Source organism: Cyprinus carpio, chromosome A7, assembly GCF_018340385.1.
Source record: "Cyprinus carpio isolate SPL01 chromosome A7, ASM1834038v1, whole genome shotgun sequence".
Classification (NCBI taxonomy): Eukaryota; Metazoa; Chordata; class Actinopteri; order Cypriniformes; family Cyprinidae; genus Cyprinus; species Cyprinus carpio.
In genome coordinates, this window is record NC_056578.1 from 9,600,956 (window position 1) to 9,627,937 (window position 26,982).

At 35.6% G+C, this 26,982-nt stretch overlaps 1 protein-coding gene across 5 annotated transcripts in view; it reads right to left on the reverse strand.

Moving 5' to 3' along the window:
- LOC109083038 (A-kinase anchor protein 13-like) overlaps nucleotides 1-25,031 on the reverse strand; it is a 69,015-nt gene extending 43,984 nt beyond the window's left edge. For 2 of the 5 annotated variants that reach the window (XM_042759531.1, XM_042759530.1), the window contains exons 1-7: nucleotides 24,811-25,031; nucleotides 16,679-16,722; nucleotides 11,883-12,039; nucleotides 7,399-7,686; nucleotides 5,436-5,619; nucleotides 4,059-4,257; nucleotides 1,055-2,825 (exon numbers count right to left, since the gene is read on the reverse strand). In XM_042759531.1, coding sequence (XP_042615465.1) covers nucleotides 1,055-2,825; nucleotides 4,059-4,257; nucleotides 5,436-5,619; nucleotides 7,399-7,686; nucleotides 11,883-12,039; nucleotides 16,679-16,711 — 2,632 coding nt within the window. In that variant the 5' untranslated portion in view covers nucleotides 16,712-16,722; nucleotides 24,811-25,031. The remainder of the gene's footprint in view (nucleotides 1-1,054; nucleotides 2,826-4,058; nucleotides 4,258-5,435; nucleotides 5,620-7,398; nucleotides 7,687-11,882; nucleotides 12,040-16,678; nucleotides 16,723-24,810) is intronic. The other 3 variants (XM_042759534.1, XM_042759533.1, XM_042759532.1) reach the window with 2 other exon arrangements.
- Between the last annotated feature and the right edge of the window lie 1,951 nt (nucleotides 25,032-26,982).

Genomic DNA, 26,982 nt, shown 5'->3' on the forward strand with positions numbered 1-26,982 from the left:
AACAATACTCTTTAAAAACACGGGTGTACCAATGTTCTTTTTCGGTCACTGTGAGAACGGAGAAAGCTCAGTTCAGGAAATGGATGCTGACCTCGTCTTGTAACTTCTCTTCCCTGGACATCCCATAATGACATCACCTGTTGCTAAGCTACATTTTGTTATGTACATAAATCACGATGAAATGCACCCTGTTCGCTCTGGCGTGTGTGTGTGTGTGTGTGTATCAGAGACACACAGGCTATTTTCAATTATTCTGTTGGATCAGAAAAGTATAATTACTTAATTTTGGTTTATCATGGAAGGCGGGTGCTCTTGAAGAGACTTAGAAAGTCTGTTATGCAGTCACACTGTATTGTTTGATCAGTGATGAAATCAAACAGGAATCTTGGTTTTGTCCTTTATTCAGACTAACATAAATTTTTTTTGAACCAGCAAAACTGTTGGAGCAACAATAAATATATACATATAATACCATATTTTCAAGAATATAAGACATGGTTTTAATATCATCTGAAATGTGCTGCAACTTTTATTCCAAAGCGACCTATGCAATTTACATCAAGCATACAAAACATGCACAAAATGCACATATTTTAGATTTGTGTCGGATCACAGCCTGTAAGTATGATACATAATAGATGGTTATATTTTCGATCGAGCATTAAAAATACAGAACTACGGCAATGGACGTATCGTTTCCGACACGTGCTGTATGTGGTAGACCAATCACAACAGACTGGGCCATCTGGCCAATCAGAGCAGACTAGGCTCACAGAAAGGAGGCACTTAGAGAAACTGAATCTTAGAACACTTTGAATGAATAATTTAAGAACTGTTGAAAGAAGAGGTTATATTAAATGCATATTTTGAGAAAACGAAAGCATTTTTTGACCTTGCATGCATGTAAACCTATTGTAGGAGACTCCCAAAAGAATATTAGAAACCTTAAAAATGGCATAATAGGGGCACTTTAAAAATGCAATTTTAACCCAGTGTTTTTTTCCAGAAAACATGTTACATCATAAATATTTTAAAGTTCTATTGTTCAGCTCACCTTTCAGTAGGTCTTCTTCACCCATTGGTTGCACAGCCTCCTGCACTGCAGCTTCTGTTTCTTGAGACACAGGATCTAAGTTTGCTTGGGCTTGTTCAGGACATACAGAAGGAACTATAATGCCATCCTCATCCAGAGCATTTGGGACATGTAAGGTACCATCTACATGGTCACTGTGGACTGAAACACCAAACAGATCTTCTGCACTGAGTGCCAGGCTTTCCTCATAGATTCTAAACTCATTTGACTGCAAGACACGCTGATCTCCGGATTCATCTGTGTTTACAAAAACTACACCCGCATCCTCTTCTAAAAGGTCTATTTCTGCTGTGCCCTGCATGCTCTCATTCTTTAAGGTCATATCCTGTCTGGGATCCTGAGAAGAGTCATCTTGGAGATTCTCTTTCTCCATATCTGCAGGAATCGCTGACTCAAGAACATCCTCTGAGCTCTGAGCTGCCTGAGCTTCACAAACGGGTTCATCGTCCTGGTTCCCTTGAACATTCTCCATCCCCTCACAGCCAGAACCTAAAAGAACCTTTAGATCTTCAGGTTCTAAGGTGTCCTCACTAGTAGCTGCAGAAGATCCAGGTTCTGGACCAAGCTCAGTTTGTAAGACGCTTGAAGAACTTAGTTTCTGTGCGTCAAATTCACTTCCTTCAACCAGTACGTCTTCAGTTGAAAGAAATGGTTGTTCTACAGGCAACAGCTCTTGAATTACTTCACGCAGGTGGAAAACGCTCTCATCTTTAGTGACTGAAATCCTTGAGGGTGTATCTCGAAGTTCTTCATTCTGTTGGTCTCCATCTGTTTCCATGTATGGCATTTCTAGACTCTCCTGAAACTCCTCATCGGCTTCTTCTTGATCAAAGGTTCCTGAAGAATCAAGATCTCGACTACCTTCCACAATACACAAGATCTTCTCACAAGTGTCTCCCACTAGTTTATGGGTTTCTGGGTCACCAGTTTTATCACAAATGCCTTGACAAGCATGCATTTCATTTTCCACCAAATTTTGGTGTGAGATATCTAGGGGTGTATCTCCATCAGGATTTACGTCTGGTGGTTCCTTCCTTTCTTCTCGCACCTCCTCAGATTCTATGAGATCTTCGCACCCATCCTCTTCCTCAGCATCGGTCTCAGTGCCTCGAGAAGAAGATCCAACATCCGAGCTTTCTGATGTGTCCAAAGACTGAGTGATTCCCATATCTCCTGCCTCAACGGTGGGGCTACGTTCCGATAGCTCTTTCTCCTCCGATACTTTCTCCTCTACAGAGTTGTGTCCTTTTTCCTGATTTTCCCCCGGTGCTTCACAGATTAAGTCATATGCTTTATCAGCTTCCTCTTTCTGTTCTCCGCAGGAAGAGGTTCTGTTGACTATGCTCTCAGAACCACTCTGCAAACCATCATTACTATCTCCAATGTCACCGGTACTAACTACACCAGTAGTTGAACGCTCTTCTTGCTCTCTGCAATCAATCTCACTGTTTTCACAAGCACACGCCCGCTGATCTTCGCTTTTGCCACTGTGTAGGAGAGCCGGGGCAGTGTCACAGCTGAGCGAGGGACCTCCGTCACCCTCCCTGTTTTGTGAGGGATCCAGACAGTCATTACTTCCTTTGTTTTCTTCTGTGCTAAAAGGAGTGAACTCTCGTTCTCTCGTATCGTCGCGAGGTGCCTCTTCACAACACCAATCTCTGGTCTCCAGGTCGTCATCACATTCTTGGGCAATGTGCAGAGAGTCTGAGCTCTGCTGAAAGGCAACTCCTCCCTGAACATGAACACAGAACAACAGCTTAGGGTTTTCTCTCCTTCAAGCAATTCTCTAATTCTACAGCTATGCCACTGCAATGAATAGCAGATCTACAGCTGTTGGAGAAAAGTTATGGTGGAGGTTGAAATCTGAGGGATATTTCTTGGCAAACACGTTCCCTGCTGTTGACCGCATAATAGTATGTATTCATTTAGCAGACATTTCTGATATCCAAAGCGACTTGCAAAAAAGACAACACAGTAATTCATCCTAAAGAGGCAGTAACATGAAACAGCATTTCAAGTTGTACAGAGGAATTCATATATATAGCAGTATTAATATTCTTCATGAATATTTTGTGTTAAATATCATAGTATATTATAATAATTATATGATATCACAAAACTCAGTAGGATATTTTAAAGAAACTAATAGTTTTATTCAACAAGGCCACATCAAATTGATCAAAAGTAACAGTAAAGGCATTTATAAAGTTACAAGAGTATGAATTTCTGTAATCATCAAAGAAAAATGACAAAAAAGCATTATGGTTTCTACTAAAATATTAAGCAGAAAATATTATACAATTTAATATGTTAAAGCAGAACTAATAAGAAATGTTTCTTAAGCGGCAAATCGAGATGTTAGAATGATTTCTAAAGGAAATAAACTGGAAAATAAATAATTATTTCTCATCACAATTGCAGCTTATTTGCATGTTGAAAATTGGCTCGTCATCACCATTATATTTTAATAGGCTACATATATAATAATAAAACCATTAAAACCAATAAATCCATTGAATTCCACCTAAATGTCACATTTATTGAAATGAGATGTATAATGCATATTAATATTTTTGCTGTTGTTGTTTTATTTCCTTTAAAATATATGAATGTTGAAAAGAATTATCACTTCCTGTTCAGTTATCTCATCCTGTGACATTTCCAGCAATAATAATAATAATAATATATTTATCTTTTTGATATCACTTTAAAGGAAGTGATATTACAGATTCAACCAAATGGTTCAAACTAAAGTTACAGTTTGTCTTTGACAGTATATTATTATCATTATTCTTCACGTTTACACATGCTGTCCTTGTCGTGCTGAATAACTCAACTCTGGAGAAGTTCATTACACTCAAAAAGAAAGAAAAAACAAACAGACAGACAGAAAGCAGGAGAGAGAAACAGACCGAGTTGAACATCTAGAAATGGGAGTTTTGCCGACACATCTAAGCAAACGGACCTGACTCACCTTCCCTTGACAATGGCAACGCATCAGTCTCCGCAGTTCCAGGATGTCGGCCTGTAGGTTGGGTGGTGCGCCGCCCGGCTCGGTGCCCAAAGACAGGGTGTAGGTGTTCAGAGAGGGGTGGTGCTGTACCACACGACTGCTCGAGGAGGAGTCCTGTCTGCACGTCTTAACATCTGTATCCAAATCCTCCCTAAATCAAAACAAGCCATCCGATGAACAGGATATGCTCAAACTGTTCCATTTCAACTTTAAACAAAATAACACCCTGCTGTCATCAAGACACTCAATATAATTACAGTTCTTATGGGTGTACTGCTTTGATTTATTTGTTCAAGATGCAGTGGGGAATGATTGAAATATACAAATGGAGTTATTATGCAGCTCAATGGATATGTTCTATTCTTTCTCCAACTCGAGAGCATTAATAATAAGAGGTAATGGTTCAAATCTCATTAGAGCGCTGACTAATGCGGGGTGGAGTGATTTTAGTCACAGGAAAGCAACTGGCACTGTTGTCTAAAGCAGCATGCAGCAGATGAAAGAAAAATACGCAGTTAGAACACTTAAATGTCTCAGCAATAAGATTCAATGGAGAGCTAATAAAAACTTCCTGTTTCTCAGATGTTTCTAGTGTGGAAAAAAAAAGAAAGAAAAAGCACCAATAATGTATCTCAATTAGATTAGAAGATGATTTTAGAAGTCTCAAATTATATTCATTATTTAACGAATATAAATAAAAAATAATAATAAATCTCAGTAAAAGTAAAAGATTGGTATAAATTCTATGCTTTCAATTCTAAAAATAAAATGTTTTTATTTTTAATATTTTTAATAATATTTTTGTTTTTGTCATTTTCATTATTTTTTAATGTCTACATATTTTTATACTTTTTTTTATTTCAGCTTTAATTATTTGAATACTATAAGTTAAACTACACGAAAATGAAAAAAGCTAAAAATAAAATAATAATCATGTTTTTTTTTTATATTTTATTTTATTTCAGTTTATGTTTATTTTATTTCAAGTAAAGTTTTTTTTTTTTATGGTTTTGGTTTTCGTTAACAACATAGAGGTTTAAAATAGTGAGTGATCTTAAAAACTGTAAGTATCAGACAGCTTTATTGCCAACTAATCATTATAACTGAAGTAGCAGGAACAAAACCATGTTAAGCTTCATAAACTATTCACTTATAATACAAAAACTCGTGTTTTTGACTATTTAACCCAATGCAAGGATAATTATTTATATTTAACAGCAGACTGGTGCCCAGAGAGTGACAATTCACTCCTGCTTCTCCATCATGACAGATTTATGTTGTGTTTATTTAAATAAGATGCTGTGTATGTACAGTAAGCGCATCACTCACAGGCTGAAGAGCTCCAGCAGTGCTGTATATCCTCGACTCTGGGCGATGACCACCGGTGTGGCACCCTGTTTGTTACACAGGTTGAGGGCCTCTCGGGCCCCTGGCTGCTTGAGGAGAAAACTGGCCACTCTGAGGAGCCTGCGGCGAGCTGCAAAGTGAAGGAGGGTCTCTTGAGGTTCCAGTTCTGAAAGAGAGAAATAAGAATATATTCAGAGAGAAAAACAGAGGGATGTAAACCCATGTCTGTCTGGCCTAGTCTTTTGGCCTAATTTACAAGTACTGGCATTCTATTTAAGTGCAAATTAAATTTCTGCTATGACATAAATCATACTAACTATGTTTATCATTCCAAAGTTGTGTTTTTTTATGCATTTATCCTCCTATCAGCTAGATTTATTCAAAAATCAAAAATACAGTAAAAACAGGAATATCATGAAATATTATTGCAATTTAAAAATGACTGTGTTGATATATTTTAGACAGATGTACGGCTTAATATTTTTGTGAAAACTGATACATTTTTTTCAGGATTCTTTGATGAACAGAAAGTTCAGAAGAATAGCGTTTATTTAAAATGGAAATCTTTTGTAACGTTATAAATGTCTTTACTGTCATTATTAATCAATCAATTTAATGCATACTTCATAAAAGTATATATATATATATATTTTATCCTTACTGACCCAACAGTTTTGAATGGTAGTGTGTATACAGTATATTTCTACATGTCCTTGTATTTGGATAAGCATGTTTTTGCATTGCATAACAAAATATAAAACCATGTGATATTTGTTTTAAAGGAAAAGAGCACAAGCACAATTTTCAAGCATAATAATCCACCACACAAGTTTGTTAGGACAAGGACAAAGTACTGTGATTCAGCAGAGAAGAACCAGGCCAAAAGTGCTGTAGAATATCATCCAGTACATTCTCTTCTAAATTTGTAATGATATCCAAAAAAAGAATGAAAAAAAATGAGAAAATGGAGACATAAGTCGCAGGCCAAGGATAACTTGAGAATTCCACAAAAGTATTATTAGCCCTCTAAAATTGTGCAGTTTATATTTTATTTTATTTTATTTTATAATAGAGAACATGTTAAATTAAATGTGGCTGTAAATTGTATTTTTTATTTTATTCATCTTACAGAATGTTAGAAATCAATCAATCAAGTAAACCAAGCCTGATGATCTACACTAATGCTATAACGCCCCCTAAAGGATCAACCACATCTTAACTTCTGCTGAGACAATCCTCTAGTTTAATAATAAATATATGATAAAGTCCTATTGGACGATGTAAACAGATCTGAAACATCTCAACCATTATGCCAAACAGACAACTTTAAAATAAAACATTAAAGTAGATGTACTCAACTTCTGAAATCAAATGGACCACATTCAAAACCACAACAGATGTAAAGAGTTGCAATTTTTCCATTTTATATGAAATAAACAGCCATCAGTCCTCCACATGCACTTTTCTTTGTTATGATCAGTTAAGCTACAAAATGATGCTGGTTTAAGTTCTTGTGATAAATAGTTACAACTAATTAAATTAAACATTAGAACATTATTATAACATGGCTTCTTAGTTTAGTCTAAAACCCTCTCTGTAAAAACATTTGACTCTAAACAAAATGAAAAGAATTTTGAACCTGGCTTTATCCAAAGTTCAGATTTCTGTTATAGAAATGTATGTAAATTAGTGTGAATTTAATTAGATAATGCCTCATTTCCATATTTAAACAGAAAACCTTTCAGAAAACTTTTTTTTTCCAAAAACAAGTTTACAATTCTTAATAGAAAATAATTAACTGTGGAAATATTCATCTGGGGTGTCTTGCCTTAATGAACTAATACAGAAGACAGTCGCATATGGTGTAACGGACAATTACTTGAACCTACAACCTTTTGATTGGCAGCCCGGATCTAAGCACTAGCCACCACCAAGCTGCACTCACGTGTGTTATTCCTCAGCAGGCTCCAGCCAGGGGGCAGCGTGATATGTTTGAGGGCCAGGGACAGATTCTGGTCCAGCTTTTCGCACTCCTGCAGAGGGATCTGATGCTCGTCCAGTAGCAGAGCCTCTTCCAGTAGGTTTGTCTGCCCCACCGTGCTCACCAGGAACTGGGCCATGTCGAAAGCCAGGTCCTGTACGAAGTGCAGGTGCTCAGTAGCCAGAGTATGAATGTTACCATCTGGTCCCACTGAGCACAGGGTGACCAGCACCAACTCACAGCAGTTATGAGCTGTACAGAGGGGAAAGTTCATGACAGCAGTCAAACACATTCAATACAATAAATAATCTTCATGACTAATTGCATTGCATTGCATTGCACAAATCAAATCAAATCAAATCAAAACAAAAAACACAAAACAAAACAAAATAATGGGTCAACCTCCTGGGAAAAAAAGGACAAACCTATATTTACTGTAAAAGCATTATGTTATGTGCATACAACTCTCTATAGTTAGTTACTCAAATAACATTCATAGTTATATACATACATTCAAAGAATGCTTAAAATAAATATAAAGCTACGCAAAATTACTGCTTTTGTAATACACATGACTTTGTAACCCATCAGCCACATGGAAAAAACAGTAAGAAAGGCCAAATATGATGTAATTTCTATTTCCAGAAAAACAAAAAAAAATTCTGCAATGTCCCAATAATACACTTTACAAAAGAGGCATGCAAGAACAGGATACCAGTTTTAGAAATATTTAACCTCCATAATGTTACATATTTCAGCGTGAAACAGAATCTTAATTAAGAAATAATGTAGAGTAGGACCCTAAATTTTATCCGGAAAGTGATTAAGTGCTTCATTGTTACTGGTTATTGTAATTTTTCCCTGACCCAGTACTGTAAATTATTACATTTAGATTTTTTTTTTTTAATAATAATAATAATAACGTCACTGACATCCAAGATGTTGATGAATTTGTTTCTTCGTCTGCACAGATTTGGAGAAATGTATGTATCATTACATCACCTGCTCACCAATGGATCCTCTGCAGTGAATGGGTGCCGTCAGAATGAGAGTCCAAAGAGCTGATAAAAACATCACAATAATCCAAACAAGACTCCAGTTCATCAATTCTCATCTTGTGAAGTGAAAAGCTGCATGTTTGTAAGAAACAAATCCCTCATGAAGGCATTTTTAACCATTGCTACTGGATAAAATATGAGTCCTCCTATTGCTGCAAAATAAGCAAAAACAGTCAAAATGGCTCTAAACAAATATTTTGGTGGATTTTTGGACTTTTTCAGGGAAGCGTTATTATTGGCCACAGCTTTTCACTTCACAAGATGTGAATTGATGGATTGGTGTGGATTACTGTGATGTTTTTATCAGCTGTTTGGACTCTCATTCTGACGGCACCCATTCACTGCAGAGGATCCATTGGTGAACAAGTGATGTAATGCTACATTTCTGATGAAGAAACAAACTCATCCACATCTTGGATTGCCTAAGAGTGGGTAAAATTGCAGAACATTTTCATTTTTAGGTGAACTATTCCTGGTATATTTAAATAAAAGGTCAATTTTCAGGTTGACTTCAAAGCAAAATCCATATACAAACACTCAAACTAGGTTCACAAGTGGCAAACACAGCCTCTCCCTGTAATCTCCCTCCATCAGCGGATCATCCCCTTCACTGACTGCTGAGGCATCGGACACTGAACATAATGACTGAAACACAAGCATTGTCATTCATTCATGCTGACTGAACATCTCCATAGAGACTGAGTTCGCTTCAGTGACCAAACAGCCCTAAATAAACAAACATATCATTCAAACGCTGAGATAAGAAAAAACTAATGCATATATAGATATGCCTAAAAATATGCCACAATCAGTTTCTCCATTCAACCCTCTCTATGGGACTGAGCTACACCATGTTCAGTGTTACTCAATCCACCTGAGTCCATAATAGGATCACCAAGCAAACATGTTTTGTTGACAAGTCCAAGTGCTGCCACCTTTATTTGGCCCGAGACAAACACTGTCCACAGTGAGGACTTACATGAGGGTTAATTCATATAACACAATTTTTGACTAGAAAATACAGTTTAAAACTCTACTACAGTGCCCTCCAAAAGTATTGGAACAGTAAAGACAAAATTGCTTTCTCTGCTGTGGAGGCAAGACATTTGCAAATATGATTAAAAGATGAATATGCAACAAAACTACAGAATGTCACATTTTATTATTAGGTCTTTCGACACACACGTTTTACCAAATAAAAAGGACAACACTTTTAGATTTCATCCCACTATTTGATGTGAGCATAAGTATTTGAACAGTTGAATTTAAGGCATATGTAAAAGATTAAAAGCTAATATTTATTTGCAGATCCCTTGCATGCAATCAGAGCAGTAAGTCTGCAACCCAAAGACATCACCAGACTCTTGGTCTTATTTTCCCCAGCCTTTAATGCAGCCAATTCCAACTGTTGCTTGTTTTGGGGACTTTCTGTCTTTAGTCTGCTCTTCAGCTCTTCAGCCCAGCTTTCTGGAGGTTGTTGGTGATTTTACAGACATGTATTTTAGGGTTCATTTTCACAGCTTTTATGATTTGTCTGTCATCAACTACTGTTGTATTTCTCAGCCGATCAGGTCGTCGTTGGTTGCTGATGCCGCCGGTAGTTTCCAAACTCTTGATTTCTCCATGCCCTTTGTTTTTCTTATAGTTCTAATTGACTTCCTCTTTTCTTTTAGCATCCAAATTGCTTGCTCTTCTTTCAGAGTCGGCTTCCTCGTCTTCATCCAGGTTTGTGTGTGTCATCATCGAATGCAAGACTTAGAATGCAGAAGCAATGGATATAACTGATAAGACACATTCCCTGCTTTTAATATCTGAAGAATTAATGCAACAGGACACATCTGAACACTTAGAAAGACATTTTTGGTGAATGTTGAAATAGTTGTGCTCACATCAGATAGGGAGATGAAACTCTAAAAGTGCTGATCTTCTTAGCTGGTAAAACATCTTTGTGTTTAATCACCCAATAATAAAATGTGACATTCTGTAGTTTTGTCTCATATTCATCTTTTAATAATATTTACAGATTTCTTGACTCCACAGCAAACAGAACAATTTTGTCTTTACTGTTCCAATACTTATGGAGGGCACTGTATGTGCATGAGCAAAATCAGTAAACTGTACAGAATGCTAATTTTTCTTTGCCAAAAGTCATTTCTTAAAAAGTGGACAGAGGGCAGCATGTTCACCCAATTCATCTTCCCTCAACTGAGCAAACAAAAAAAGTCTCTAAATATGCAGTCAGAAGAACATGGACAGTTAAACATTCATCACTAGAACTCACAGTGGCACCCAGAATACCTGCATTCCTCAACTTTAGTATGTGGCAATGAGTTAATGTGAAACTTAATTTCTTAATCCAGCTGAAATTTGATGCATGTCATTTTTCAATGCTAAAACACTTTATCTTGTCCCAGTTTATGCAGAGAAAAGTAGAAGCAATTTGCAGCTTGATTTTTATGTAAAGTTGTTTTTAAAACATCAACCAGTTGAAACGCACAATATTTTGGCACCATACTGATAACTGGCTAATGTGTGCTTTTTTCTTTTCTTCTTCTTTTTTTTATTTATTTTTTAATGGCATCAGCTGGATATTTAAAACATTTTAAGATTGAGCTCAATAATCTAGCATTAAATTAAAAGGATAGCAAGAAAATATGGCTTTTAAAGGTTTAATCTTAAATATTAAATCATGAATCTCTTAAAGAACAATTTCACTTTAAAACACAAGTTGGCAAGAGTTGCTGTGTGCACAATTTATTCAAGTTTTTTATACGTTTAATTGTATTTTTTAACAAACTAGTATGATTTATAATACCACCATTTATGGAGGATTGTCAATTAAAAAAAAAAAAAAAAAAAAAAAAAAGGAAAGAAATATTGTAATTTAAATATCTGTGCATTCCTAATAATAATTTTAGCTCAGTCCATATGTAGTTTATTTTATCCTTATAGTGCTATTGACTACTACAGCACCAAATCACAAGTTTATAGCAAACTTTATTTTAAGAAAGGGATTCCCAAACTTTTTTGTCAGCCGAACCCCTTTGACCTAAAACATTTTAAGCATGTCCTGAGATTTTAAGCTAATATTTCTACAACTTAACAACACACTTGCATGTTAACGGCTCTCTGATGTTGTTAAAATTCACATGACACGCAGGTAAACAATTAAACATGACATCATTTTTAGTAAGTGTTTTAAATCGATCATTGAATTTATAATTAGCTTTTCAGAAACTCACAAACCCTCATGACCCCCAATTCGTAAACCCAGTTTTGGGAGATGTGTGTAACAAAAACTTTATTTCAGCAGAAAAAAGGTTGAGAGGTCACAGTTGGGATGTAGTTGGCTATAACATCACAGATCTAAGGGCCCATTTTTATGCTCACCTGGACACACAGCCTGAAGGGTGCCATGGTTGACCTTCAGCGTGCTGGTAAGATGTCTCTGAGAAGAGCCAGTGAACAACAGGAAGAACTGCACCTCCCCCTGTTCTCCTTCACCGAGCGCCTCATCACACAGCTGAACTGTTAGCACACACTCGCCCTGATACAGGAAAAGAGAGAAGTGTCAAACACTAAATTATGTGTTTATGAATAAGAATTTTAGGGCAAAAAAAAAAAAATCACAAACAAAATCCCAAAATGATCCAGGCCTCCACCTATTACAAAACCTTTTGATTGAATGATGTGTTCATATTCTGCACTTTCAGCAAACTTGATCATTAAAATACAGTTTGAAAAAAACAACCAATACATTTCTACATTATTTATTAGACACAAGCACTTGATGAATGTGAAAGGTTTGCAAAAAGCTTACTACTGCATAAAATGGAACCTTTCATAAATTTTTAACCCAAGAACTCAAAGAGCCAAAACTGAAGTTGTGGTTACAACAGGAAATCACTCGTGTTGGTCTGCACAGATTAGCACAGACAGCAGAGTGAATTTAACAGCACACGCCCTGATGTTCTAGATGAGAAGCTTACCTCCTCCTGTCACACTTTCACAAATGAACACAAAGAAAAAAATACAATATAATTAATATTCAGACAACGGGCTCAGAGGCCTATGGAAACCACCACTGCAGAATTTAGGAAATCTAAGCTGCATACTGACTCCTGAAATTATTTCAGGAGAGGAAAGACGTCTATGGGAATAAGACACAATAAGGGGTGTCACACATACTTCTGTGCTCAAAACCGTCCTAATCCATCCTCTATCACTTATCACCATTGTATCCATTTATCTCAGCCCTTTGGATAATCTAATATCGTTTCAGCAGTTAATTACAGACATTAACACAAAGATAAGTCTCTTTGAACCCTCATTGGATTTCACAGCAGTGGAGGGAAAATCCCTTCTCTTTGTTGACTGTACTCTGTACATCGGATGGGCTTCTTATGATAGTAACACAATACCAGTCATACATCCTTCCCGCAGCTCGACTTGTTTTCTGTTCTTGTAAGGTGCTGACAGTCATATTCCCCTTCGGGATCTAGATTAGCCGTATTCCCTAGGAAGCATTCAATCAGGGGTCACCACTATCCTGAATGAGAATTTGATTTATGTTTCAAGATCTGTGTTGAAGACGACTGAAAGAACAGCAGACTTTGAGAGGACTGGTGAAGATAGACTGTTTTTGGAATGGTTTCTGATTATATTATTGCAGAAAATGTATGTGGTGAAATTCTTCCTTCTATTTCAGCTTTATGAGCACATAAAACTATAAGACAGACATCTGTTAGTTGATCTGTTTGCTCTATTTGTTTGAGCATCTTTACCATCCTGACACAGCATGATCAAGCAAAGAAATCAAAAGAAAAACACAATAACCACTATATCAATATTGAGAAGCAAAGTAAAAGAGGGCTTGTTTTCAGAAAATATATATTGGATTGAGTTGTTTTTACTGCATTGACAGTTTTTTTCTTTGTCTTTTTGCAAGCATACAATTCATTTTAGTGAGGTTTATCCAAAAAAAAAAAAAAAAAACACAATATCCACAATATCAATATCAATATTGAGAAGCAAAGTAAGAGTCTTGTAAGTCTTGTTTTCAGAAAATATATATTGAATTAAGTTTTCTTTTCTTTTTTTTTCTTTTTTTGTCTTGTTGTAAGCATTAATCTAACTTAGGTTGAGATTGAGGTTTAACCTAAAATGCATTAAGGATGTGAAATGTGTTAATTCACACATTTCAACACATCTAAAAGGTTTTCTCTTACATAATTTTGCTTCCTTAACTAAATAAATCTTGCTTTGAGTCAGTTTAGATATTTGTACTGGAAAATTATAATACTGATCATTTCAACTTGCCATTAAAACTGTACAAATGAATGAATGCATTTACAGTGGAAATCTATGAGGCAAGGACTATGTTAAAAGCAAGTGGAGAGTTTATATTTTTGATAAAGCACTTACATGAATGTTTCACTGAAATTGTGTGTTATTTGAGCTGTAAAGTTGTCTGAATTGTCAGTTCAAGGTGGACCTATTTTTTTAACCTAGAGGAATATCTGAATAAGGGGTTGTTCACACAGAATGCATTATTGTGTTTCGCTGCTCTGCTTTGCATTGTTTTTCAGTGTAAACATTAGTGATGGGAAGACCAGTTCTTTTTTACAAATTGTTGTTTTTTCAGACAGTTTGTTTTAATAAACCAGTTTGTTCACACAATGACGTCATGTATATGTGATGCTATTAATAATGAACCCAATAATGATGTGAAACAATATTTTATTTTACATGTCTACAGCATATAAAGTGAATAAAATAGTATTAATCAACTCAACTTTTTACATAAGAAATACACATTTCAATCCTGTTTATGAAACCATCAGCAAACAGTTCTCAGCATGTTGGACATTCTAGATAGAAATAGTGCAGACTAATGGTCAATCAATATGGATTTTTTTATGCCTGATGCCAATAACTTAGAGAGCAGGGTGCTGGTGACCAATATATATCACACTCTTTAACTTAAAGAGAGTAAAAACACATGTATAGTGACAGCTGGACATTCACAGATTTCACAGCTGGATTTCACAAAGTCTTCAAGGTTTGTGAAATTAAATGTTATTATTAAATGTTAAAGATATTTTTGACTTGTTTAATTTATATAAATGCATATTTGCTGAATACTGACAATGGAGGAGAAAGTATTGGGGCATTTGCCTTTCTACTACTTGGCTTTCTCTAGTTAATGCTATAATATTTGGTATACTTTCTTTGTTTAACAGTTCAGACTAAGAAATTGTTAAACAGACAGTAACCTAATGATGACATAGAATATGAGTTCCATTTCCATGCACTGGCATTCTCAGCACTGTCAAAATAAAAGTCCCCGCTTTTGACACACCAACCAAATAGAAAAAATTATCGTCAAATGCCAATTAGATAATAAAATAATAATGCAGATAATATATATATATATATATATATATATATATATATATATATATATATATATATATATATATATATATATATATATATATATATATATATATATATTAGGCCTTTATGGCTTCTATGCTGTTAGGGTCTAGGCCAATGTGAATTGTATGGCTGACACCAAATGTCAGTTTAAGTGTAATAATAATGATTTTATAATGTCGAAATATAAATTATAATATAACTGCAAATTTCAAGGAATTTACCATAGAAATATAGTGTTTTAAACCTTTATATAACTATTACAGTGTCAATTTTTGTCCAGTTTCAATAAAAGTTTGCATGCTTTTGTAACAAGGCAAATTATTATAGTTTGAGGGTTCTTCAAGATAAATCCTGTGTTAATGGGATCATGCTTTCTACTGGTTGTGCCGGTGGCGCTGTTGCCCACTGAGCTTGAACGATCTAAAGCAGAGCTAGGGAAAAATGCTGTAGGTGGAGCTCTAACATGACTACATGACTAACTATTTTCTGTCTCTCTTCTACTGCTCTGTGACTGCAAATTAATTCCAATATCATCCACATTCAGAGTCCTTGTCCTGGTGAAGGGTTGGACCAGGTCAGATAAAGCCAAAGGTCACATTGGTGCCATGACCCGGATGGGAGTGAGCCTTAGTGGGTGAGCGTAACGGATGCCAGCTGGTTGGTGTTGTGCAGGTAAACCTCACTCCCCTGGGGCCAGTTGCATAAAAGGTTTAGACTGGATTTACAAGTTAGTCATCTATTTTTTTTCTTTAAGACTATTCATATATATTTTTTTAATTCAGTTAAATAAAAGCATAGATTAAGTTAAGTTAATTCCAAAAACAAGACCAGCAACCAGCCCCAGTTCTCAAGAGGCACATTAGCGACTGATACTAGGCACTGCAGTCTTTAGCCTCCTTGTTAGTGTACCCATCTCACATGCTGGCTACACGGGTTCGAGTCCCACTCGAAGCACGTGCGAGTAGGACCCGGGGGGTTACACTTATTTAGAATCATACGATGCATGAGTTTTGTGAAGTTTTGAGTTTTCTTTGAGGATACATAGGCTTTTGGCTACACTAGACCAAGACTATATTTTAGATTGACCCTGTTATAGCTGACCAAATGCAAAGGTTCAAATCTTTTTTATTATTATTATTATTATTATTATTGACCTGAATTGTACTGCATGGATTTTACTGATTTTTTAATTAACAAAAACACCAAAGTAGTTTTTTTTTTAAATAATTCCAAATATTTAAAGAACAATTTGACTGACAGCAGTAGTCCTAGAGGCAAATTTGTAGTTCAGAATGAGTAGATCATTCACATGATATTAAGAACTAGTGTATGTGTGAATATATGAGCGAGCCTTGGTGACACTGTAGACGTGTAGAGTGTGAGTTCTATCCCTCCAAGTTTCAAGTCTCTACAACTTACAGTTTGGTCTGCCCGATCAGTTTTACGTGGAGAATGCTGATCCTTGGCCATTCTAACAATTAGTTACAAAAATTCCATATATCACCCTATATATTGATCTGGTTGATTGGTCATCCACTAGCACAGTCAATGAACAACAATTAAACTTTCTAGCATGATCATATTTGCTGAAATTGCAGCTGCCTAACACTAACCCTTCTTTGAAATTACTCAGACACACATGCTTCTGTCTACTTGTGTGCGTGAAAGAAAACTGCATCTCCATCTGAAATAGATTTGACTGAGCAAATAAAGAGGAATGCAAAATAAGCATGAAGGATACTTACATACAATGGGGCTTGACAAGGACTAAGTTTCATGACTCTGGACACTAAAAAGATAAAAAAAAAAAACAGTACGAAGTCAGTGCAAACAAAGGTGTACATCATCAGATCAACCAGAATACTGATGCTGTTTTCAGCCTGATTACAAAAAGAGGTTTATGATTCGATAAGTTTGAGCATGAAAATACCCTCAGCAAATGTGGAACTAATTCAAATTAGCACCTCTACTGACAATATAACAGCTGTTTGGCCTGAAAGATATTCACGAGTGTGACTCACACCTTCAGTCTCAGTGAGTGCAAGACATCCTAAAATACACTGCTGATTCACAGGCCTGTAATTACCAGAAAAGTGATGTGTTTAAATGTTTAAGGGAACACCAAGTTCATGGGTGAATCTCACGAAACATGTCAAGATGATGTCCTGGTCTTATTTCATGGCAAAAATCTAAATAAAGAGACAGGCAGGGCCATCCTTAGGGGGGTGCAACTGGTGCGGCTGCAACGGGCCCCATGGGGAACAAACCGAGGGAACAAAACAAATACTTTAATTAACAACCAGTCAGACATGCAATCCATCGGCCAGCCGTTCTTTCATTGGTTTAAACAGCGCTGCTATATTTAAGGTGAAAGGTGAAAGGATAAATAGACAGCTCTAATAATACCCATCCTAATCCTCTTCTCTTGTACTCAGATTGCTCTACCTTCCCTCTCCACACAACCTACACATTTTACCTTTAATATCTGGTTTTGCAATGCAAATTACTTTGTTTTCAGCATTGTCTTGTTTTCCAGAAGAAAACATATCAGCACACATTTACTTGGGAGGCAAAATTGTGTAAGATAAGTTTTGTTTTCAGAAAACACACATTCACACATTTTTTTGCAACTTCTTTTTTCTCTAAAGCTGCTTTTAACACTTTATTTTAAAGACCAATTCTCACTATTAACTTGCATGCATATTTCTAGCATACTGTCTGTTTATTAGTAGTTATATATACATATTAATATTTTAATATATATGATTTCATGCAAATTATCTCTCAATACTCCAAATTCATTAACATTGGAACTAGTTTAAGAACAAATACATGTGTATGCATGTTTTGTGAATAAGGCAGAAATTTTTGTGAGAAGACCTTCAATGCATATGAATATGAATAATCTATGCAATTATTAGTTAAAGAGTCTCAAGAATATTTATTAAGAAAGTGATTTCTGCTGTGCAGTACTGAAACACCTGGCTGAACCTGAATGCAAAAATGACCAGTGAAACTGCCTTTAAGCTGTCTAACATTTCACTACAATACGTCTGTGCTGTAAGATGATATATAAGCTTATACTTCAAATACTTGGCGATTTGTTGAGTTCATCTACATCAAAGGAGAAACATGGCTTCCCAGCGTGAGGTGTGGCTCTTCTGGGTTCCTTTTATAATGTTCTATTGCACAAAGAGTAATGCCAGCAACAATTTAAAAGGGGAAGTTGTTTCATCACACAGGCACTGAAACACTTTGCTGATGTGACAATAACAAAGATCAAATATAGATTTCCTCCCAGCTGAAATGGTTATGGAAACCTCTTTTCTGACACCTGCTTATTCATAGTAATGAACAATACTGACTTCATGAGGACGGAAGGAAATCAGCAGACCTGGAGACAAACAGAGTTTTATCAGCACAGGCATTTAGAAACAGTTATATGAACAGACTGAGGTAGAGCTGGGTACATGTTATATATAGGTATATTTTATACCACCTGCAGGGATGATGTATTTTTGTAGGCCAATTCTGAAGTTAGCATAATCCTTTATATTCATCCTCCCGGTTTCCACAAAAATATTGATCAGCATAAATGTTTTCAATAGTGATAATAATAAGAAATGTTTCTGTAGCAGCAATTTAGCATATTAGAATGATTTCTGAAGGATCATGTGACACTGGAGACTGATGCTGAAAATTCAGCGTTGCATCACAGGAATAATTTACATTTTAAAATATGAATAAATAAACATTGTTTAAAAATGTTTAATATTCTTTCGAAACTTAAATCTCAAGCTTGAGCAATAGAGAATTACTGAAAAACCTATCAGCATGTTTCACCCTAACTGAAGCATTCCATCGCATGATGATCCATGAGGACTCTGCAATTAATGTCTTTAAGGCCTTTTCGAATTCCATGCATCTGCAAAATGACAAATTATAATAATTCGATCTGATCTAACAATCGGGGCAACTTATCTGAATTATGAGATAATTATCATGGATCAAGACTCTGAATGGAGGCCAAAGAAGATTATTAGGCCTTTGACTTTGGTTAAACCTCATTGATCAGCATAGTGCAACTTTAATGTGGCAAAATACTGCACAGTCAATGTTTAAAACAGGCAATAACATGCTCAGGTACTGGCTTTGGTGGTGTAGAAATAATCAGGATTGCATTAGTGCCTCAGGTGTGAAATTTAATTAGCGGACAACGTTGCTGAAGAAGCAGCTGCTTTTGTTTTGCTTTTAAATCTTTTTTGCCCCTGTGTGACATAACAAACACCTACTCTACATTAAAATGTATTTCCATATCAAATAAGCCTGTCTTTTTTAAACAAAGCAGAGTAATTATGCACACACTAGGAGCAATTTATACAAAAGACCACAATAAATATGTACTGTATATGAGTCCAGTCGAATTCTAGCTGGATAGTTAGATGAATATGAATAATTATTAACACTAGAGGTTTTTGATATGATATGACAGTCGTTCTCAGCTGGTGGGCTGCAACCCAAAAATGGGCCACAAGTCTGATCTGATAAGTTTTTGGACAACAGGAAAGAAAAAGCTAAATTCAAATAATGAAACACTACAATAGTGATTCTGCGATACCTCTATATGTTTATATACCATGTTATACACATTGCAAATTAAAACGGAGAAAGAGAGACAAAGAGAGAAGAAACTAATCCAACGAGAAAGTATTTTGTATTAGTAATGACACACCAAAATTATTTTTTAATGACATCAAATTGAAAGTTTTCATTTAGCTGAAAAATAAAACCAAAACTTAATAAAATCAAAAAATGTAATTAAATTTAGGTAATTGCGTAATGAAACAATTTGTTGTTCAGGGTTTTATGTTCTTTAAGGAAAAGTTCACCCATAAAAAGAAAATTTGCTGAAAATATACTCCCTTTCAGGCCATCCAAGTCAGTTTTTTTCCATCAGATTTGGAGAAATGTAGCATTAAATCACTTCTTCACCAGTGGATCCTCTGCAGTGAATGGGTGCCGTCATAATGAGAGTCCAAACAGCTGATAAAAACACCACAATAATAATAATCACTCAAGTCTATAGTTTATCATTTTGTGTATTGTGAAACTGCATGTTTGTAAGAAAAAAAATATTAAGGCATTTTAACCACCCATAATAACACTTCTCCCAGTGAAGCAATCCACCCTGTGTTGTCTTCCACAGACGTATTTGTTTTTGGACTGGATTTCACTTTTAAACTGTGCTTGATTTGTATATATTTCTTTCCTGATTCAGACAAGATGACTTTTTACTGGAGAAAGCAATATTACAGGTACTGTGTGTTAGATGGAAGCAATGGTTTAAAGTTAAAAACGTCTTAATGATGTATTTGTTTCTTACATGCAGCTTTTCGCTTAACAAGATGTTAATTGATGGACTGGAGTGGTGTGGATTACTTGTGGATTATTGTGATGTTTTTATCAGCTCTTTGGACACTCATTCTGACAGCACCCATTCACTGCAGAGGCTTCATTGGTGAGAATGTGATACTAAATTTCTCCAAATCTGTTCCAGTAAAGAAACAAATTAATCTAAGTTGGCCATACCACCCATTCCTAGTATGAATAGCCAATATAGGTAGGGCACTATTTTTGTGGGTTTCAGGCATTATTCAGAGGAAGTACTGAAACATACAACACCATATGACCAAGTTCAGTGCGACTGCTTGCCAATTGTGTGACCAAAAACTTGATCGCACTATACTGAAAATTGTACAGCATCAGGTAAACACCACTGTTTTTGTTTCAAGCACATGGAACAGCAACACTCAATAGTGACATCTGATACTGGTGTCCCTTACAGACACCTGATCATAACTACTGAGCCTGCTTCGCTTTTACATGTGAGAAAAGACTTGTATAAACATGTTTGGTAAGAAGATATTTTAAAGATTGCTGGTAATCAAACAGTTGGTGGTTTCCATTGACTTCCACAGTAGGAAAAGAAATACCATGGAAGTCAATGGGAACCACCAACTGTTTGATTATCATCATTCTTCAAAATATCTTCTTTTATGTTCAACATAAGAAAGAAACTCTTACAGGTTTGGAACTACATGTTGTTGAGTATATGTTGTTTTATTTTTAATTTTGGGAGGAAACTCTTACAGGTTTGTAAAAAAAAAAAAAAAAAAAAAAGTATAACAAACAGGAATTTCAGTTTCTCCCTGCATCAAAAATGAGACATCAGATAAACATCTGAAAAAGAGAATGAAGTAGTTCCCAGTGACAGTGAGTCTCAAGATTTGTCATGAATATCATAGTCCAATTTTATGCCGACAACAAACCTCAGTCATTATGAATGCAAAATTATAACTTGTCCTTCTGGGTGTGGAAACTGAGTGCTATTAAATGTCATTTGAGACATAAAGCTTCTTTTATTACTCTGACCTGAAAAGACCACACCTTCTGATCAATGCACGTTTTGAAGTGGTTCCTGATCTACTGCAGTTCAAAAGCTGCAGTGAAATCGTAACTGTTTGCAGTCTATGCAGTTCTCCAGAGAGCCACATTAGTAATGCTTGAGTGAGTGAATGAGTGAGTGAGTGAGTGTGTGTTTGTGTGTGCGTTTTGGGGGAGGATCACAACTGAAAGGTGTGGAGGTGGAGCTTGATGTGTAACTACTTGGTTTATTTGAATTGCCATAGCAACAATGATTAAAACTTCAAAGCATGAGGACCACAGTTCTGTCCAAGACCATGATATAAGTGTTACAGCTGGAAAGCCACAGCATATTTATCAACATACCCATTGAAAACCATCTGTTTAATCAGATCTCTACCTGCCAAGACAGGCAGCACTTTGATTCCTCAAACTCTACCATTCAAAAGCTTGGGGTCAGCAAGAGTTTTTTCAAGACATTTAAACCTTGATTCAGCAAGGACACATTAAATTATAACAGTAAAGACATTTTTGTTATATTCTATTGAATTTTCTTTTTTTTCTACTTTCTGAAAGTGAAGTGACGTGGCCAAGTATGGTGCCCCTACTTGGAATTCGTGCTCTGCATTTAACCCATCCAAGTGCACACACACAGTAGTGAACACGCACACACACCATGAACACACACCCGGAGCAGTGGGCAGCCAATGCTGCAGCGCCTGGGGAGCAACGCTCAATATGGCAACACTCAAAATGCAACGATCAATATGGCCGCTCTATCGATGGACGCCCCGCCTTCTGAATAAAAGAGCCAGTTGCTAATCGGTAAAGTCATCGCTTTAATGCAGCTGCTATTAGAAGTCCCAGTTGCTATAGAAACAGTCAGCGTTCTGGAGATTTGCGATTTAAAATGCTATTTTAAAAAACTCCAGTTCACTTTAATTAAAACTCCAGTAAAATTCTATACACTGTAGAAAAACATGGATTATCATATGTCTACTTCAAATTTCTTTTGAGGGAAGTATTTTTTTTTTTTTTTTTTTTTTTATGGAATGGCCATTATTTAGTCTAATAACACATGTAATGTCTGGAAGCCGGAGGGTGCCCTTGCACAGAAACCACATATACATCACAAAAGTAATAAAGCTCCAGATGTTCCAGGAAATCCCTAATATGGACAAAGACATCCAGCTGTCGCTGTAGCTGACTTAAACAATAAACACTCGACTGTGACAATTTATAGTTTATCTGTGTTCTTCAAGCCCTCTCAGGTATTTTCATAATAATTTTGTATATTTATAATCCATTGCTTATCAATATAGCCCTTTTTTACAGTATAGAACATATTTTCTGACACATTCTGTGATAAGATGCCACATCAGATCACAAAAAGAAGTTATTTCAAACACTTGACTGATGTTGTAGAGTAAAAACAAGTTATGATGTTCTCTTCTGTTGGACAGCAGGTTTAGAAACGCTTCTCATTACAAGTCATAGTCCTTATGACGTGTTGTTTTCATATGCACGTTATAAGCGGGGAGGTGTTTCCTCATCTCAGCACATAGACTCACGGGAACAAACAGAGCCAGTTCAGAGAAAAATAAAATAAGGAAATTATTTAAAAGCAAAATAAAAAATAAAAAAACACACACACACACACACAAGGTAATGATTACTGTACTGTGCTCGCTTAAGAAACCAGATGGCGGGAATGGAGGAGGGATTGAGCAGGATTTCCTTGCTATCGATTTGCGGCCTCTTTTTAATGAAAAGCCTTACGCATTTTTCAATCATCCCTGCTTGCTATTCAGGGAATGAACCCAGCGCTCTGATTGGTCGAACTCTTCTTCTTTTGCTTGATTTGAGTACTGTGCGTGCACAGAGGCGTCACCAGGTTATGCATATTTTAGAGCGACAAATCGTACAAGCGTACTTTGAGGTTAAAATGCGTACTCGCTACGCAAAATGCATACAGGTTAGCAGGTCTGCGTAACATTAGAAAACATTTAAACTACTGAAAAAAGAAATTAAAAGAAATTCTAAATTTGTTGTCTGCTGCCAATCACACTGCTCAATTTGCTCTACAACTGGCTCAGAATTATTGCCACAGGTTTTTATTACATATGCATTTCTCCTCATATTTTAACAAACTCCTCGCATGACATCTTACCTCAGATCTTAAGAACTCCAAGCTGAGTCCAGCAGAGCTCATAGATCCATTATTGCAGCATATTACGTGAGTCAAACGTACCAAAAAGCACACCTACTGTAAATCTTCACGCATCTCCAGTGCACGGCAGGTTAGGTCACAGCACTGATTACTGCGAGCTAAATGCAGCTTTGTGTTTGGCAGCAGATAAGAGCCGTGTGATGTCATGGGTGGGGGAGGATGAGGAGGCTGTGGCTCAGGTGTCTGTTTCCAAGAGCACTTGAGTAACAGAGGCCACTGCTGCTTACTGTGCTGCCTGATGCCTGTCTGGTTAATGTTGTCCTACCTGATGATCTCAAAACCTGCGGTTATTGCTGTTTGCTCCTGCTGCTTTACTCCCTCAGGGAACGGTTCCCTTATTTATGGGTCAACATTTACCTGTATTGCCTTACTGATGTCACATTGTAAAAACTGGAGGAGGAAACCCTGCCAATAAACATTACAAATCAATAGAAATTATCAATTGGTCATTCCACCAGAGATTGAGAAACTACCATAAGCTTCAAGGGAACGTTTTTGCATTAGTGATTTGACTTGAATGAAAAATGTTAAGCTTCAATTAAAGTAATTCATTTTCATTTGCTATCACAACACAAAAGTCAATTAAATAAATAAACAAACTTCCCTCCAAAAAGTTAAAGCCTAGGTTTCAGATATAGCTGGGTTAAACCACATTATTTTTTCAGACTAAAGATAAAAATAAGAATAAAACACAAAAGAAAAACCTTTTTTTTTTTTTTTTTTTTTTTTTTACAAAACTTAAATTATGAATACAGTGGCTAGTTATTTAATAAATAAATAAATAACTTTAAATGTACAGCTTAGATATTATTGTGTTTTTAAACTGCATTAAAACTTTTTTTTTTTGAATTGCATTGAATACTTTTATTGTGGATTTAAAAATATCACAATCTTAGGTCCAAGAGATTTTAATAAGAATAAAACACACACAAAAATAAAAGAATTCAGAACTCAGCATACTCAGTTTTCAGAAGATATTTTGGTATAAACACCTGGTACACCTGTTGACTTCTTAACAAGATGAATCGACGGTCAATTGAATTTCTTTATAACTGATAAGCCGCCTAACAGTAAACATTTCTAAACATTAAACTTGTTCTGATGTTTGCCCTGTTAAAAGCACGTCTATGTATGCCGGGTATTTCCAGAAAGTACTAAACAAAAGCTGTCAAGCATTCAGACGCCTCTGTATTTCTCCTAGTATGCATGAAATAAACCACTTACCGCTTAACTAAACACGTCTACCGCCGTATTTTGCCTTTAGGACGCATGCGGATGCAAATAAATTGGAAACAGTTCGGATGAAATCCACTTTTCATGATACTCTTGGAGGAAACATATTAACCGTAATCTTTAACCAGTGAGAGGCAAACGCTGAGATGATGATCAAACAACTTTCCTGTCAGTTTTGTTGCTTCTACCAAGCGGTGGCCCAGAAATCCGAATCCACCATTGAGACGCATTGAAAATCATAGGTCGTCTTCTCCCGTACTACAGACGTTTGTACACCGAAAAGCATAATCATTTGTATTAATTATTTATAAAGAATACAACCTGACAATCAAACAGAAATCCGCTTTAGTAGTCTCTATAAAATGATCACACAAAACGCGTCATTCTGTAATCACAAACGACTGTGATTGGTCCATCTTCATCAGCGATGAGAAACTAATCATGTGTCATGTGACAAGGGCTGCGTCAGCTGCGTTTTGAATAATACATTACAATTATTAATGACACTAAGAAAAGTTGCTATACAGTGAATTTAAAATACCCAGTAAATAGTTAAAATGTAAAAACTATTATTTAGACCTTGACCAATCACAGACAACCTCCGTACCGTCTAAGCCACGCCCTTCTGATTTCACTCGTGAATAAAAGGAAACATCATTTTGATGTGCGTCTCTACTAGAGACGGTTCAGGAGTTTGGTTTCTAATACGGGTAAATTAAGAACATTTTATTGATTATTTTGCCTTATGCACTTCTAATCTACCTTTGTTTGTTTGTTTGAGGATGTTAACAGTTGAATATTTTCAGTCAGATTTTTCATCAGCAGCAGGTGTTTTATAGTTTGTTGTGCCGCCCCCTGGCGATAAGTAAATAGACTGCACTTCAAAAACTCTTAGTGATATCTAGACGTGAAAGCAATTCTCTTAGCAAGTCGAGGACAATAAAATCAAATAATGTTAGAAAGAATATGCTTCTAAATGTATTTTCATTCTGTCAATGTGAATAAAGTTGCCCAGCACAGGGGTATTTAAACTTGGGACCCCCTTGGAGGCAAATAAGGGGTCCCTGAAAAAGTGTATGTATGTATTTATTTATTTATTCTATAATATGTATTTAAAGTTTGGACTTAAGATATTAATAAAATACGTTTATCATAATTATTTTTTACGTTTACATTCGCTAAATGTAATTATTTTATTCTCCTTTCTAAAGACTGGTCAGAACTCAAAACATTAATTGCTTTTATTCTTATATATAAATTTCTACTTAAAAATCTTGAACTTTTTCTGTGGAAAAAATAGGAGTTAATCTGCTTTGTAAACTTTAAATATTTATTTATTTATTTATTTATTTATTTATTTATTTATTTATTTATTTATTTATTTATTTATTTATTTATTATGTAACATGTATTTTTAGGGCTGTCAAAGTTAAAGTGTGCACTTAAGATATTAACAAAATACGTTTATCATAATTATTTTTTATGTTTACATTCACTAAATGTAATTATTTTATTCTCCCTTTCTAATGACTGGTCAGAACTCAAGACATTAATTGTTTTTTTTGGATATATAATATATAATATATATAATATATCTTATATATATATATATATATATATATATATATATTATATATATATAGGAGTTAATCTGCTTTGTAAACTTTATTTATTTATTTATTTATTTATTTATTTATTTATTTATTTATTTATTTATTTAATCAATCAGTTTATCAAAACATACCCAAGATATCTTGCCCTGGAACCATGAGAGTCTAGATGAAAAATTTAGTGTGAAAGAGTAGAAAAGTGTTTATGTCTAACACTATTAACCCTTTATAAACAAATAATATTTCCAAAACATACTATTTGCATATATATATATATAGTGAGGCACTGCTTGTGTGCATTGTGAATGGAAGTTCAGAGCTTCATGATCCTCGATGGACTGTCTCCAGTGTGTTCAGAAAGCCCCGGACGACCCTTCTCTCCCCCCTGCAGAGTTCTGATGTTAGATAAATAAGGAAACAGTGAAAGAAAAGACTCTTCTCTGTGTGTCACGCTGAGCTGCACTTCAACACATTTGCGATAGCCAGAGTAGAGGGAAACGTGAAGTGAATTTCAATATCCCATCTGCAATCCGTCGCTCCCAGTCTGCCACCA